We start from the raw sequence: 16,686 nt of genomic DNA, 5'->3' as shown, positions 1-16,686 counted from the left end.
TACCAGTTGCCTGGCTGTTCCTGCTGATTCTCTACGTCTAATACTTTTAGCCATAGACCCTGAACAAGATTGCAGATCAGCGGCTCTGACTGAAGTCTGACTAGATTATTCACATGCTTGTTTCAGGAGTGTGTCAGACACTACTGAAGCCAGAAAGATCAGCAGGACTGCCAGGAATATCCTCTCACTTCAGATATTCTTTAACCTTTTGGGGACCGCTGGCATAAATCCTACGCCGCCCTTGTGGCCACCTAACTCTGATGCGGCTTAGGATTTACACCGCCCGCCGTTTCTGCTCCCGACGCCATTGTGCGCACCCTAGAGGGGAGATTAAGCTGTCATATGACAGCTGACATCTCCCCTCAGTGATTAGAAGCCATCACGTATGACTTCTGATCACGTGATCACTACAATCGTCGGCAGATGATAGTGATCCCTATTACTTAGAAGAGTATTCACTCACCTTCCTGCCGTTCCCACAGCAATCGGCGCACCCCTCAGCTCTAGGCGGCATCCCCACTCGCTCGGACGTCAGTGCCGAGTCCCGGCTTGATGACGTCATCACACTGCGACCCGGAACCGAGCGGCAGAACGAGCGGGGATGCCGGCCGGAGCGGAGAGGTGCACTGCGGCTCAACGCCGGAGCCTGGAAGGTAAGTAAATGCTGCTGGCTTCAGGGGGGACATCTGGCTACAGGGGGGGAGGGGGGATACTAAGCCCAGGTACCAAAAGTGGGGATCCGGGGTCCTTAAGGAGGGAATAGGCAGCCGGTCCCCAATAGGTTAATATACAGTTTGCCACCATTCGAAGCTCCTACCTTCTCCAGCTCCTTGATGAGGACGGTGACCACAATATTGCCGCTATTCGGGTTCCGCTCTAGACTCTTGTGCAGTGTCCATCTCAGCATGCCTGTCGGAGAGGACAGAAGGCCAATGAGATGCTAGTAATCCATGCTTAAATGCAAATTGTCCTTAGAACTGGGCCAATCAAGTGCAGTTCCTGATGATTTTGATTGGTCCTAAGATGCATATCATTTGCTTAGTGAGAACATGTTAGGGTAAAGGTATGAGGGTGGCCATTTAGAAAGCGGTGTCTTCTTACCCACCTGGTAGGCTCCTTACCCGGGTCAGAGTGTAGCGCCGCATGCTGGCCATCCAGGCCTCGGAGAATCGCCTGAACCTTCTGATTGACCATGTCTGCCTCAGTCGCTGAAACACACAAGACATCGTCATACATTTACTGTAGTTGGGGTATCTGTGCACAAAGCACCACAAGTAACATTAAAAATATTTAGCAGCCAAAGTCCCATCTTAACCACTTAAAGAGAAACTCCGACCAAGAATTGAACTTTATCCCAATCAGTAGCTGATACCCCCTTTTACATGAGAAATCTATTCCTTTTCACAAACAGACCATCAGAGGGCGCTGTATGGCTGATATTGTGGTGAAACCCCTCCCACAAAGAAATTCTGAGTAAGTACGTACTCCTGGCCGTTTCCTGTCTGTGAACTGCATTGTGGGAAATAGCTGTTTACAGCTGTTTCCAACTGCCAAAACAGCATGCAGCAGCTACATCACCTGCCAATAGTAAAAATGTCACCATGTAATAAATGTCAGAATGTAAATCAGGGATTTAAAAGATTTTACAATGGGCAAAAACGGACTAAATCATCTATACATAATTATTGTAAAAATGAAGCACTTTTTTATTACATTATTTTCCCTGGAGTTCCTCTTTAAGAACCACAGGCTTACACCCCCCCTAGTGACCTAGGCCATTTTTTTACAATTTAGCACACTGCAGCTTTCACAGCTCACTGCAAAGCTGTACAACTTAGCACACAATTGAATCTCCCCTCCTTTTCTTGCCACCGACAGAGCTTTCTGTTAATAGCATCTGATTGCTGCTGTGACTGACATTTTTTAAAATTAATTTTATTGTATTATATATTTTTTTTAAAAAAAGCATTTTTTTATAAATTATCCCTCCCCCGACAGCCAATCCCTGCGTTTCACCTCCCATAGGCATCAACCTATAAGAGAGATCTGTTTCCCTGCCACTCCAGGGGACAGCTCAATGACAGCACTGCAGTAGACCGAGCGCAGTACAACTGATTGCCGCCGTTTTTTAAAATTTTCTTAGCCTGGCTGGCAGGTTGTTTACGGAGCTCCGCTCTGTAAGTCAGCTGGGATGTGTGTGATCCCTGCTAATCTCCGCCCCCAGGACTTAAAGAGAAACTCTGACCAAGAATTGAACTTCATCCCAATCAGTAGCTGATACCCCCCCTTTTACATGAAAAATCTATTCCTTTTCACATTTTATACAACACGCTGAGCTGCGCTCACCAAAGATTCCTAAAAGATATAAATATGCTGTACATAGTGTAATACTGTAGACACGTCATTTGCACCCCAGTGATTGTGAATTGGTGTGACACTCGTGTATCCACTCCCACAAGCAGATTACGCTCACCAGATAGCAGGTGAGCGCAGCTCAGCGTGTTGTATAAATTGTATTTCTGGAGAAAGTGAAGCAGCGATCCCATAGGAAAAGACTTCTCCAATAGGACTTTCTGGCTGCATTGCCATGGAGGATTGATGAACTTATATCCACACAACAGTTCTGGACAAACTATTGATTGTAGAAAGGTTTGATTGGAGTTTGGTGGAGGGTAATTTCTGTTGTGAGGATTGTGGTGGATTTGATTCATACAACTCTACACAGGAGGACACTGAGGATTATTCTGGACAGTTACATTTAAAGGCAGCGCAACCCTATTACATATATAATATTCCTTTTTTACAAACTGATCATCAGGGGGCGCTGTATGACTGATATTGTGGTGAAACACCTACCACAGGAAACTCTGAGAACCGTGGTACTCCTGGTGGTTTCCTGTCTGTGAACCTTGTGGCATTGTGGGAAATAGCTGTTTACAGCTGCCAAAACAGCAAGCAGCAGCTACATCACCTGCCAGCAGTAAAAATTTCACCATGTGATTAATTTCAGAATGTAAATCAGGGATTTAAAAGATTTTACAATGGGCAAACACTGACTAAATCATTTATACGTAATCATTGTCAACATGAAGCACTTTTTTTTTAATTACATTATTTTCACTGGAGTTACTCTTTAACGGCAATTGACATTAGGCGGTCCTGGGGAGCCACCTTCCCGGTGCCTATTGGCGTTAGGCAGTCGAGAAGGGGTTAAAGTGGACCTGAACTCTTGCACAGGACAGAAGGAAAACCTAGGGGAATGCACCCTGTATGTATTTAGAAAGTTTAGCCTGTCTAATTCCTCATCATCTGGGACTAATCACAAGTTGTAAATAAGTTCTCTCCCCCGTGTCAGCTGACTGCCGTGGCAGATAAGCTCATTTGAGAGCACAGGATGTTAACACTATGTCTGCTTCCATAAAAGCAGGAAGTAGAAAATCAGCAGATTTATTGCAGGATGTGTATCAGCTGTAACAAAGAAATGTTTTTCTTTAAAGATTATTATGATGTTGATTATCTTTTAGAGCAGAGAGGAAATTCGGAGTTCAAGTCCGCTTTAAGAAAATACATTCTGTAAATCTACATCATCTTTTGAGCGCTAGTAGATTCTCAGTTCTATTCTACCACCACACTGTAACGATTGGTGTCAGCAAGAACAGATTTCTCTGATTATTGGTGATCTGCAGTATCACCAATAATACAGACGTTATACCTGATTATGTGTGATCTGCAGAATCGCCAATAATACTGGTATAGCCAGAACCAGGACAACCAATGTGAGGGTATGTGTTTGGTGCAACAGTAATGATAGAGATACTCGCTATTCCCAGACGAGCTGGGAGATATGAGCATATCTATGTAACACAGGGAAATTAACTCCAGCAAGCTGGAGATACAGACAATAGTGAGATAGTTCACCCGAGGAGCGGGTGGAACTATATAACGAGTGTACTGATCACCCAAGGAATGGGTGATTCAGACTGTACTGTAGTCACTATTACCTGAGGGGCAGGTAGAGGTGATAGTACTGTAGTGACTATTCACCTGAGGAGCAGGTGATTCAGACTGTACTGCAGCTACTGACCACCTGAGGAGCAGGTGATTCAGATAGTACTGCAGCTAGTAATCTCCTGAGAAGCAGGTGATTCAGACAGTACTGCGGCTACTGACCACCTGAGGAGCAGGTGATCCAGATAGTACTGCAGCTAGTAATCTCCTGAGGAGCAGGTGATTCAGACTGTACTGCAGCTACTGACCACCTTAGGGGCAGGTGATTCAGATAGTACTGCAGCTAGTATTCACCAGTAAAAGCAGGTGATACTGGCAGAGAATCCCTCACCAGTGACTAGGCTCACTGGTGAGGATAGAAGAGTCAGACAAGCAGGTTTTGCAACGAGCGGACAGATACGGTACAGAGACAGAAAGCTAGATCAGAGTAGTATTTCAGGCAGAGTCGGCAACTATATCAGATAGGCAGAGGTACAGGATCAGTAAACAGAAGAGTAGTCAAGCTAGCAGAAGGTCATAACAAATAATACAATTCAATTAGTACTTTAAGCTATCAACAGAATCTGGCTAAGTGTGAATCTCCAGCTGGTTCTACCACACTTTGGGATCTGACTAGGTCTGAGTGCTAACACATAGCATTAGCAACAGCTGACGCGGAGCAACTGAATGACCTGTCCTATATATACTGCAAGCGCTCCACAGCGCCGCCCCAGTCACTCAGCCAATCCGGAGCATAGTTGGAGTCAGCTGATCGCCTGATCAGCTGACTCCCCTTCTAGATGCATAAAGGTCCTGTCGCCTGGCACGCACGCGCGCGCGTAGCCCTTAGTCTATGAGCAATAGAAGGACCAGGCAGAGCACCAGAGTGTAGCCGCGCGGCAGAGACCACCGGCTGTGACGCGGAGATAGCCGCCATGCCGCTTGCTGTTGCGGCCGTATCTCCGCTATTCATTACACACACCCAATGGAAAGCAGGCTTACCAGAATCATGCAGACCCGAGTTATAAGGTCTGAAACGTTTTCTCAATCAAGATGACACCATTCTATGAAACACAAGTGGCCCTCTCTTCATAAGGTTTTCAGACATCCAAAGTGGAGCAAGGCTTGTCTCAAAAGTGTCAAAGAAATCCGGTACCATGCTAAAAACTGTAATTTCATTAAACACCAATGAACAATGCCACTGTACTGATTTCCCCTCCTGCCCAACTGGTTTTGCTAGCATCAGCAAGGGCTTGTAAACTTACAAGCGAAACTGGTTTGGTATGAGTGGACATCGGTATGGTGGCGGTGTTCATTGGTGTTTTTATGTGCATTCACGTTTTGAGTTCCTGTCATAAGGGCCGTATGTACAGTGGGTTGCAAAAGTATTCGGCCCCCTTGAAGTTTTCCACATTTTGTCATATTACTGCCACGACCATGAATCAATTTTATTGGAATTCCACATGAAAGACCAACACAAAGTGGTGTACACATGAGAAGTGGAACGAAAATCATACATAATTCCAAACATTTTTTTACAAATCAATAACTGCAAAGTGGTGTGTGCATAATTATTTGGCCCCATTTGATCTGAGTGCAGTCAGTTGCCTATAGACATTGCCCAATGAGTGCTAATGACTAGAGTGCACCTGTGTGTAATCTAATGTCAGTACAAATACAGCTGCTCTGTGAGGGCCTCAGAGGTTGTCTAAGAGAATATTGGGAGCAACAACACCGTGAAGTCCAAAGAACACACAAGACAGGTCAGGGATCAAGTTATTGAGAAATTTAAAGCAGGCTTAGGCTACAAAAAGATTTCCAAAGCCTTGAACATCCCACAGAGCACTGTTCAAGCGATCATTCAGAAATGGAAGGAGTATGGCACAACTGTACACCTACCAAGACAAGGCCATCCACCTAAACTCACAGGCCGAACAAGGAGAGCGCTAATCAGAAATGCAGTCAAGAGGCCCATGGTGACTCTGGACGAGCTGCAGAGATCTACAGCTCAGGTGGGGGAATCTGTCCATAGGACAACTATTAGTCATGCACTGTACAAAGTTGGCCTTTATGGAAGAGTGGCAAGAAGAAAGGGATTGTTAACAGAAAGCATAAGAAGTCCCGTTTGCAGTTTGCCACAAGCCATGTGGGGGACACAGCAAACATGTGGAAGAAGGTGCTCTGGTCAGATGAGACCAAAATGGAACTTTTTGGCCAAAATGCAAAACGCTATCTGGGGCGGAAAACTAACACTGCACATCACTCTGAACACACCATCCCCACTGTCAAATATGGTGGTGGCAGCATCATGCTCGGGGGGGGGGGGGGGGGGGGGGGTGCATCTCTTCAGCAGGGACAGGGAAGCTGGTCAGAGTTGATGGGAAAATGGATTGAGCCAAATACAGGGCAATCTTGGAAGAAAACTTCTTGGAGTCTGCAAAAGACTTGAGACTGGGGCGGAGGTTCACCTTCCAGCAGGACAATGACCCTAAACATAAAGCCAGGGCAACAATGGAATGGTTTAAAACAAAACATATCTATGTGTTAGAATGGCCCAGTCAAAGTCCAGATCTAAATCCAATCGAGAATCTGTGAACAGCAGTTTTCAGATCTTGCCACAAACGCTGTCCATCTAATCTGACTGAGCTGGAGCTGTTTTGCAAAGAAGAATGGGCAAGGATTTCAGTCTTTAGATGTGCAAAGCTGGTAGAGACATACACTAAAAAAACTGGCAGCTGTAATTGCAGCAAAAGGTGGTTCTACAAAGTATTGACTGAATAATTACGCACACCCCACTTTGCAGTTATTTATTTGTAAAAAATGTTTGGAATGATGTATGATTTTCGATCCACTTCTCACATGTACACCACTTTGTATTGGTCTTTCACGTGGAATTCCAATAAAATGTATTCATGTTTGTGGCAGTAATATGACAAAATATGGAAAACTTCAAGGTGGCCGAATACTTTTGCAACCCACTGTAAATGAAAGTTTTTTTAGTATTGTACCTGATACCTTTTATGCTCTTGAGGCACAAATAAAATGTTTTTTTTTCTACGGTATACACTTATGACATGACTCCTTCCACTTTGGATGTCTGAGACTACTGCTGAAGTGATTACGGAGAATGTCATTAATTTGCCCATCCTGAGCCTCTGCATAACCTATCAAATCAAAAGCTATGGTACAACGGATGAAGCAGTAGAGTTTTGTACCGTGTTAGCCATCAGTAAAAGCAAGAAGTTTTGAATCAGGATGATACCATTATTGGCTACCTTAGAGGAAAGCAAAATGGAAGCTTTTGGCTAATACACCTTCTTCAGACATTGTTCCTTTATATTAACAAGATGTTAAAGGACACATCCAAAAAAACGACTTATTCTGGGCTTCCTCCAGCCCCTTGCAGCCTTCCTGTGCCCTCGCCGTAGCTCCGCTCCCCGCCGGTGGCCCGGAGACCCCTCCGGCGCAAGATGTCCACTACGCCTGCGCAAGCAGCTCTGAGTCACGCTGACGTCATCCGGACTGTACTGCGCAGGTGCAGTAGTTCTGTGCCTGCGCAATACAGCACGGATGTCGCCAGTGCAACACTGTGAGCCACACGCTGGAGCGCACGAAGATGCCAGCCTGGCGAGGTCGGCATCTGCACCAGAGGGGACCGGAAGGCACCGGAGCTGCGGCGAGGGCACGAGACGGCTGCCAGGGGCTGGAGGAAGCTCCAGGTAAGTAGATTTTTTTATTTGTAAACACCTTGGACCTTCCCTTTAAAAAAACACAGCTTATATACACTGGACATCCGGAGGGGAACATTCTTTTGCAGACATAAAAAAAAAATGAAAATTTTCCCCCCAGTAGGCTCCTTACCTGGATCAGAGTATAGTGCCACGTTCTGGCCATTCAGCCATATAAAGCTGTGTGTTTTAACATCTTGTTAATATACAGGAACAAGTCTGAAGAAGGCGTATTAGCCGAAAGCTTACTTTTTAGTTTTCTTCTAAGTTCTTCTAGTTAATAAATGGTTTGATTCAGAACTGCAGATGACAAATAGTGATATGAGACGCAGAAGGTTGTCACTCCATCCAGAGCCATCTATGCTGTATATGATTGCCAGTGGGGTGCTCTGTAGGACATAGTGACATCATGGCAGCACGGGATACTTCCTCACAGTGATGTCACCACTTTCTAGTGAATTGATTGGATCGTTATTTTGTGTTGGTTGGTTTACCTGAGAGGTCCATAGAGGAGGCATTTATCACACCAAGGATGGTAGTAGAGGCTGGGTATCCAAGGAAACCGCTGCCTGGCGATCTTCAGAGGTGGTGGAACTCTTCTTGGCTGACCTGCAGAAGGAAAGAGAGCGAGCCAATGGTCATCACTGATGCTCCGTGGAATAAAGATACAAATAGCGGGAAAATATCTGCATTGAATGATCTTATTTTGGATGAGAGCATTCAGATCAAAGATAAAATCGTATTACATCGATTTACAGCATTAAAAAATTCAACTTGCATCTCCAAACCAGTTATGATCGTATCTGTGAAGAAAATCCGCCACACCGATTGACCATTTCTTTAAAGGTGCCCATTAACGGTACAATCCCATGGACGATCGATCACTCTGATTGCCATGGAAAACAATTAGTCGTGACCATTAACAACCAAATTCTCGCTAACTGATTCGATAAAATCAATGAAATCAATAAAAAAAATGGATCTGTTCCATTAATCTGATCGAACTGGTAAGCAAAATTTGGAACCGGTCAATTGTCCGCAGGATTGTAGCATTAATAGGTACCTTTAGGAACGATCAATAATGCGATCATTCAGGATCGATTGTAGCCATGCAGTACTACCTGAATGATCTGATCGAAAATAAGATTGTACACTAAAAATCGTACTCGTAATGGGCACCTTTCAGGCTCTGAACGGTTGCAAAACGCAACATTCACGGTTCAGCTTGTTTAAGGAAGTCCCAATAGAAAATTGCGCCGTAAGCATGAAGGTATTTTCCGGAATATCGGAAATAGTTAACATACTCATGCCTAACTCTGGTTTCTGGAAGTTACCCGAAAACTCACAGATCCACTTTAAAACAAAAGCCCCGAATGACTTTAAATTAAAGTCCACACAAGACAGATCGCCAGAGTCGTACAAGGATTAGCAGGGCGCGGTCAGAGAGGTCCTGTATCATAGTTATGCATCATGCTGTCCACCCATAGAGATTGTATCGCAGCCTTCTAATGGCCCATACTCACGGGCAGCATTTGTGGCCTGTCGCCAGCACACGTGAGCGTGTGGGCGACAGGCCGGCGACAGCTCCTCGCCAGGTCCCTCCGCTTACACATGCGGAAGAGGGACCAGCGGCGCGACGGAAGCTGTCGCCGACGTTCCTCCTCCCCCCGCCGGAAGCTCCGTAGGCTTCAATGGAGGTTGCTGTCGCTAGTCCGCGTACTCACTCACCCACTTAAGGACCAGGGTATTTTCTTCTTATCAGTGCTGCATGGACTCTCCAGCCCGCAGCACCGATCAGGAAATAGCCAGGGCGATCAGACTCCCCCCCCCCCCCCCCCCCCTTTTTTTCCCCACTAGGGGGATGTCCTGCTGGGGGGGTCTGATCTCCGCCGGCTACCCGCACTTTCCGGGGGGGGGCTCTTCAAAGCCCCCCTCCGGAGCGCTTTCCGCCCTCCCCGGCTTTCCCTCCCTCTCCCTTACCCTGTGAGCGGCGCAGGACGGAGTTCCGTCCTGCGCCTGATAGGATAGGCTTCTGCCTATCAGATGCCGGCGATCCCCGGCCAATCAGAGGCCGGGGATCGCCGATCTACGTCAGCGGGGATTTCTTCGCGGCTCGCACACTGTTCACGGAGACAGTCTCCGTGAACTGACATGGAAAGGCCGCTCGAGTTTCCATGCTATACCACTAACGACCCGCCGACGCCTATCGGCTTTAGGCGGTCGTTAAGTGGTTAAAGGACTTTAGTGTTCCTTGGAACTAGTAGTTGCTATCGATTCCCCCAAGTGCTTTTTCAGTTGTTCTTGTTTATGCTTCCATAACCTAGTGGTTTGGGGTCACCCTGAGCTGCTTGGGTAGTTTGATAACCTAAGAAGGCCCCCAGTGTAGTGACACTCACTCCAGTGTCGGTGCATGAAGGGTTAAGGTCAGGTGATTTTGTGACTTTCATTTTTAGGCACTCCCCACATGTAGCAGCGGTCGTAGATCGGGACAGCTTTGCTTGTAACCTCAGCATCCGCTGTAGATTAAATTTCGTGAGATATCTATAAGAGGAAGCTGGGGTCACTCGGCAATAAGTCTTTCCATCCTTGTAAACCTACAGACGCCTGCGCAGCGCCGGGTGACTTCTGCAGATCGCTGTGACTCATTCCTTTATCACCTCGGGCCGACACGCACCTCAGGGCATCGCGGTATCATTGTTAATCAGATTGTCAACATTTTACCGTCCACAACGGAGTGAAAAAACAATGATTGGAGCAATGCCTCATCCAGCCTCTCATGCCCTGTAAGGATGCAGAATGAATTCCATCCACATAGGATGGCTTTATAAACAGGAGGCAGGAGGGATCTGGAGTCTGTTTTTAGTTTCTTAGGATATATGCACAACTGCAGCAAGCGCAACTTCACAAAGGATTTTTCAGCTCCAAAAGTTATACGAGGGTTGCCTAGAAAGTAACAGCTGTTTTCTTTTATCTGCCACGCAAGGTATTCTTTCTGTGTAATGTTACTTGCATCTGTCAGGTGTTCTCTACCTGCAGTTTTTGTGACACGACTGCAGAAAGCCAGTATTTGTTTGTACAGCAACATTAACATGAAGCCGGCCCCCATCTCCAATTCCTCCAACTCATAGTTGAGGAGCTTGATGCTAGCACAACATGGGGGCTTTAAAAAGATAAATGCTTTAAGGAAACCTGAACGGAGTAAAATTATTTAAAATAAATACATGACGTACCTGCAAATGAATATTACATACTTACCTCGCCATCAGTTCCTCAGAATCTCGCCATTTTCTTCTAACAACGATTCATTTCAGTTGACAAGATTTTGTTAGAACTGAAATATATCAGTTGCTGTCAATTATACATTAGTTGCTGTCAGTTATATATCAGTTGATGTCAGTTATAACTGAAAGGACAACTGATGTGTAAGGTAATGTCCATAAAAACAAGGAACACCAAGAGCCCTAATAGTGTAATATGTACTGGTAAATGGTTATTAAATAGAGTAAATATTAATACTCACAAACCAGGGTTACCATTAGGCAACCACTGTAAAGGCAGGTGGGGAGATTTTCCTGACCCCACTCAGGAATAAGAAGTCACTCTCTGTAGATGAGAAAAAAGGGGGTTCAACCCTCCACCCAGGGTGGACTCAATATTATGCAGGAGAACAGAGGCGCCAAAAGGATAAAAGGAAGCTAAATGAGCTTAAAAACCAAATTCTTGGTAAATAGAGGAGGTAGTGGTGGACTTACCTCCTCCAAGTAGACACACAACGACTGTAGTAAAGACAGTCAATATATTTTGTCAAGAGGTGCCTGGCTCTTCTACTGACCACATATGCTATTGCTCCATTGTTATTGCCTGATGAAGCGGGATCAATCCTGCGAAACGCGTTGCATATTTGGAGTTCATAAATAAAATATATTGACTGTCTTTACTACAGTCGTTGTGTGTCTACTTGGAGGAGGTAAGTCCACCACTACCTCCTCTATTTACCAAGAATTTGGTTTTTAAGCTCATTTAGCTTCCTTTTATCCTTTTGGGGCCTCTGTTCTCCTGCATAAGGTAATGTCCATGTTTCCCTATGGCTCAAGTGGGCGATATTACATTTTAACAGTGTGCTGAGCTGGAAGCATTTATAGGGTAATGGCTCCTGGAGAATGGAGAATTCCATTGATCACAGTGGACAAGCAGGACGCACGAGAGGAGAAAGAGATTGAGGAGTAGGCTACATGGGAGGGAAGTATGACCTGTGTATGGTTATTTTGACTTTACATTTTCAGTTTAGGTTTCCTGTAAAGTAAACCTGAGACAATGGCCTCAATTCACTAAGCTTTATCGAACACTTTATCAAACATTTGATAATTCATGAGTAAAATCCAATTTTTAATTCACTAAGGTGTTACAGATTTATCGAATGTTTTATCTAAAAAATGTTCAATAAATCTGTAACACCTTAGTGAATTCAAAATTTAGATTTTACTCAGGAGGTAAATTCTCAAACGTCCGATAAAGTGTTTGATAAAGTTTAGTGAATTGAGGCCAATGAGTGTAAAATGCTTTATACTTACCTCCTTCAGCCCGCTGTGGTCTGTTAGCTTCCTCTAAGTTAGTCTGGTCCCCTCTGCTGCACCGTTGTGGAGTCCACAATCCATGAAGCTTGGGGGCCACAGTGTAAGCGCTACCCCGGGTAGGTGTTGGGTTTTTGCGCGCGGTCAGGTCCGCTCATGTGCAGTAGACTGACTCAGTTGGGAACTTCACCGGAGCCCAACAGTGGCGCAGCAGAGGGGACGGGAATGCAAGGGAGCAGACAGACTACAGAGGGCGGGAGGAAGCCCCAGGGGAGTATTAATCCTTTTACTTTATTGTCTCAGATACACTTTGAATAAAGGAGGTGATTATGTGGGGAAAAAAAGCATAAAATACAGTGTGTGCGCAGTACAGCCTGGAGGACGTCTGATGACGTCAGCGCGACCGCGTGAGACACACGTTGAAGCACACAAGAGCCGACTGGGAGCCTCTGGAGCGGCGTCGAGGGCACGTCCTGCCTGCCACGGGCTGGAGGAAGCCCCAGGTAAGTGGATTAGTATTTTTATTTTTTTTAAGTACTCCGTGCATCTTCCTTTTAAGTGGTTAATTAAAAGGGCACTATGGTGAAAAATTGTAACATTTAAAATGTGTGCAAACCCTGCTGATCCTCTGCCTCTAATACTTTTAGCAATAGCCCCTGAACAAGCATGCAGCACATCAGGTGTATTTGACATTATTGTCAGATCTGACAAGATTAGCTGCATGCTTGCTTCTGGTACGATTCAGACACTATTGCAGCCAAATAGACCAACTGGGCTGTCAGGCAATTGGTACTGTTTAAAGGGAAATAAATATGGCAGCCCCAGTTGCCCCCATTCTTCTCACTTTGGTTGTCCTTTAACCACTTGAGGACCGCAGCTTTAAACCTCCCTAAAGACCAGCCTGTTCTTTCCCTAATTGGCCACTGCAGCTTTAAGGCCAAGCTGCAGGACCGTACAACACAGCGCACGAGTGATCCCCCCCCCCCTTTTCCCCTCATCAACAGAGCTTTCTGTTGGTGGGGTCTGATCGCTCCACATTTGTTTATTTTTTATGTAAATATTGTTTTTAAAAAAAAAAATAAAAATAGCTTTTTTTTAAATTCTTTTCCCCTGCTCCCTCCCTCCCTCCCTCCCACCGCCAGCCAATCCAGGTGATCAGCTGTCATAGGCTTCAGCCTATGACAGCCGCTCACTGTCCAGCCTATGGAGGGGACAGCCGTGTCACACGACTGTCCCAAGTACAGTGCTGCTGCTGATCGCAGCGCTGTACATGTAAATAGACGGCAATTGCCGCTCGGAGACTGAAGGCGGGGCGGAGCTCCGCCCCCCGAGAAGGAGATGCGCACGCACCCTGCACACGATCTCCTTCAATAGCCGGCTCCAGGACCTGACGGCAACTGGTGTTAGGCGGTCCTGGGGCTGCTGTTGCGTCCACGCCCATTGGCGTTGGGCGGTCTTTAGGTCGTTAAATCATTCAACTGCTGCTTGGATGTGAACAGTCAGGCAGGGGTCACATTTGTTGAAATCACAGGCATCTTGCGGCCAATGCAAAATCGCATGCAAAAAAAGTAATCTTTTCCTATGGGGCTGATTGTTTTCAGAAGCCTTTATATCGTTTAACCACTTCCTGTCCCTATGGCGTTAAAATAAGTCAATGCACTCTGCAGCACTCTACAGAGTTGTAAAGGAATTACAGCAAACCCCTCTCCTACCTCCCAGGGAATTAACTTAATTGTTAAGCCCAATCTACAGGATACGATTCTTTGTGCGATTCGATTACAATTCTATTTACGATCCGAATAAATCTGACATGTCCGATCGGGATTCGATTCAATTCATTTCGATTTGCCATTGCAAAACAATGGCAAATCTAATCGAATCGAATCCCGATCAGACATGTCGGATTTAATCAGATCCTAAATAGAATCGTAATCGAATCGCACAAAGAATCGTATCGTGTAGATGGGGCTTAAGAGCTAATACATTATCAAAATAAATGAACTGTTTAAATAGACAGGAGAGATAGACAAATCAAATGTGTTGGTTTAATGTACAATAGAACTGTTTACATTAAAGCTATAATGTATGAAAGTGGATAAATTGTGTATTTTTTCACTTTTTTCCTTGTTTTCCTTTTAAAATGCATAGAAAATAAGGTAATTACTAAAAACCAATATCAGCCACAAAAAAGCCTAATTTCTCCTGAAAAAACAACAGTATATAGATCATTTCGTTGTGATAATTATTGACAAAGTTATTGCCAAAGTTATCAGAACTGAGCTGAACTGTGAAAATGACCAGGAAATGGTTAAGCTAAAACCTACACTACTTGCAATTCCTCATTGGAACTCACTGTCTACTGTATGCAATCTCAGACAAACGCACGTATCATGCGGAAAGATGCTTACGAGAAATCGCCTGCATTTCCTGCAGACACCAAGTGTGTGATTTTTAATCTTGCACACTCGTATTAGGACTATCAGCCGCAGGTCTCATAACTTCATCCCTCGAATGACTGTACAGAGAAACAACAGCGAGAGTGGGAGGGGTAAGGAGAAGAACTATAGCCTTGGCCTATGCTTGGACCAGATGATCCGGCAGACACATCACAGCCGTCGAACACGCCCAGGATTCTCAGCATAGGCATCCCAAACCACCCGCCTAGGCCGAGAACCATCTAGTGTGTGTACAGAGATTCCGTGTTTAGCTCTAGTGATCCTCAGCCTAGCAATTTTAGGAATCTAAGCCCCGTGTCTTTCTTGCAAGGCTTTCCAGGAACAATGGAACATCCTTCTCGTCACACGCTGAGCGTTATCCAAACACGTGCGTCAGATTTATGGCCACTTACTGCTGAATGCCTTCCAGTGCTGAGCTGCAGACTCAGCTGGAATAATATGCCGGGGGGGGGGGGGGATTGGAAGCTGGTAAATGGATGGAAAGACACTCAGCTCTCTTTTAGGGGCTGATGGAATGAATGCTGCGGAAAATGGAACATGTTTTCCTTACGGAATGGAAGCTATATTGTATGCATGTCTCCAGCAAGATCGATGATTTTATGGGTAGATCCATAAAGGGTCAGTCTGGGTGTCCAGGGCCGCTGAAAGTGATGGGGAAGGGGGGGGGTTACTGTGCCTCAGGACAGCTGCTCCCCATTAGATTGGCAATGGATCGATCTGCCATATGTATGAGCGAGACCCTCGCTAATATTCATGCAGAGTAGCCCAAAAAATGGCTGATGTACTAAAGCTGGCCACTGACTGTCCAATTTTTAGCGAAAAATCGTTAGAGCGATCAGAAATTCTGATCGAATTGGTTGTAAATAATCTCCATTGGTGGACACAATCGATTATGAATGAGTGAAAAAAAATGTCGTCCGAATGAATTTTCGTCGAACCAAAATTTGGATTTTCCTGTTGGTTGTGATAGATAGGAAGCAAAGATTGGTTCGTTAACCTCCTGGGCGATACAATTATATTGCCAGGGGGCGGCGCAGCACTTTTTTTTTTTCATTTTTTTTTTTATTATGTAGCTAGCCTAGCGCTAGCTACATGATAGCCGCTGTGCAGCGGCATCCCCCCACCCCTTCTTATCGCCTCCGGCGCTCAGAGCAAACAGGAAATCCCGTTCAGAACGGCGATGACGTCATCGACGTTGTGATGTCAGAGGGAGTCCCGATCCACCCCTCAGCGCTGCCTGGCACTGATTGGCCAGGCTGCGCACGGGGTCGGGGGGGGGGGGGGGCGGCACGGCGCGACGGGTAGCGACGAATCGGCTGCGAGCGGCGGTGATCGGTATATACACACAGCTAGCAAAGTGCTAGCTGTGTGTAACAAAAAAAAATTATGCAAATCGGCCCACCAGGGCCTGAGAAATTCTCTGCGGCGGCTTACCCCGAGCTCAGCCAGAGGGTTAATGGTGTAGTGAACGATATATTACAATAATTCACTTCCGATTAGATTTTCTGATCGCTCTAATGATTTTTCGCTAGAAATTGGATCATTAGTGGCCACCTTTAGGCTGATCAGGGTTTTTTTTTACAAATCATGAGGCTCCCCTTCGTTCACACCATCTTAACTCTTCCCAGGTGGTGACCCTGACAACCACTGGCCCATTTCCCAGGGGTACTGACCACAATAATACCTGTTTGGGAAAGAGGTGGGGCTCTTTTGGAGGCAATGAAGGTAAGGAAGTTAGGGCCCCCCACAGCTCTCAACTCCCTGTGCCTGGGCCCCCTGTGAAGCACAGTGTGGGAGAGGGAAGCAGAGAGTGCAGTAGGGAAGCAGAGGGCAAGGGAGGGAAGCAGAGAGTGTAGGAGGAAAGCAGAGGTCAGGGGAAGGAAGCAGAGAGCTGAAAGGGTAGCAGACGGCGAGGTAAGCAGAGAGCGGGGGAGGGAAGCAGAG

The 16,686-nt window shown here is 45.8% G+C and overlaps 1 protein-coding gene across 4 annotated transcripts in view; it reads right to left on the bottom strand.

Moving 5' to 3' along the window:
• The window catches only part of PIK3R6 (phosphoinositide-3-kinase regulatory subunit 6), a 147,223-nt gene that overhangs the window by 66,629 nt on the left and 63,908 nt on the right, over positions 1 to 16,686 (bottom strand). For 3 of the 4 annotated variants that reach the window (XM_068263266.1, XM_068263268.1, XM_068263267.1), the window contains exons 2-4: positions 8,210 to 8,324; positions 1,122 to 1,208; positions 818 to 909 (exon numbers count right to left, since the gene is read on the bottom strand). In XM_068263266.1, coding sequence (XP_068119367.1) covers positions 818 to 909; positions 1,122 to 1,208; positions 8,210 to 8,222 — 192 coding nt within the window. In that variant the 5' untranslated portion in view covers positions 8,223 to 8,324. Of the gene's footprint in view, positions 1 to 817; positions 910 to 1,121; positions 1,209 to 8,209; positions 8,325 to 16,686 lie in introns of those variants that run through there. The other variant, XM_068263270.1, reaches the window with a different exon arrangement.

This window comes from Hyperolius riggenbachi, chromosome 12 (assembly GCF_040937935.1).
Source record: "Hyperolius riggenbachi isolate aHypRig1 chromosome 12, aHypRig1.pri, whole genome shotgun sequence".
Lineage (NCBI taxonomy): Eukaryota > Metazoa > Chordata > Amphibia > Anura > Hyperoliidae > Hyperolius > Hyperolius riggenbachi.
The sequence above is the reverse complement of the archived record's forward strand: the minus strand, read 5'-3'. Positions and strand labels throughout refer to the sequence as shown.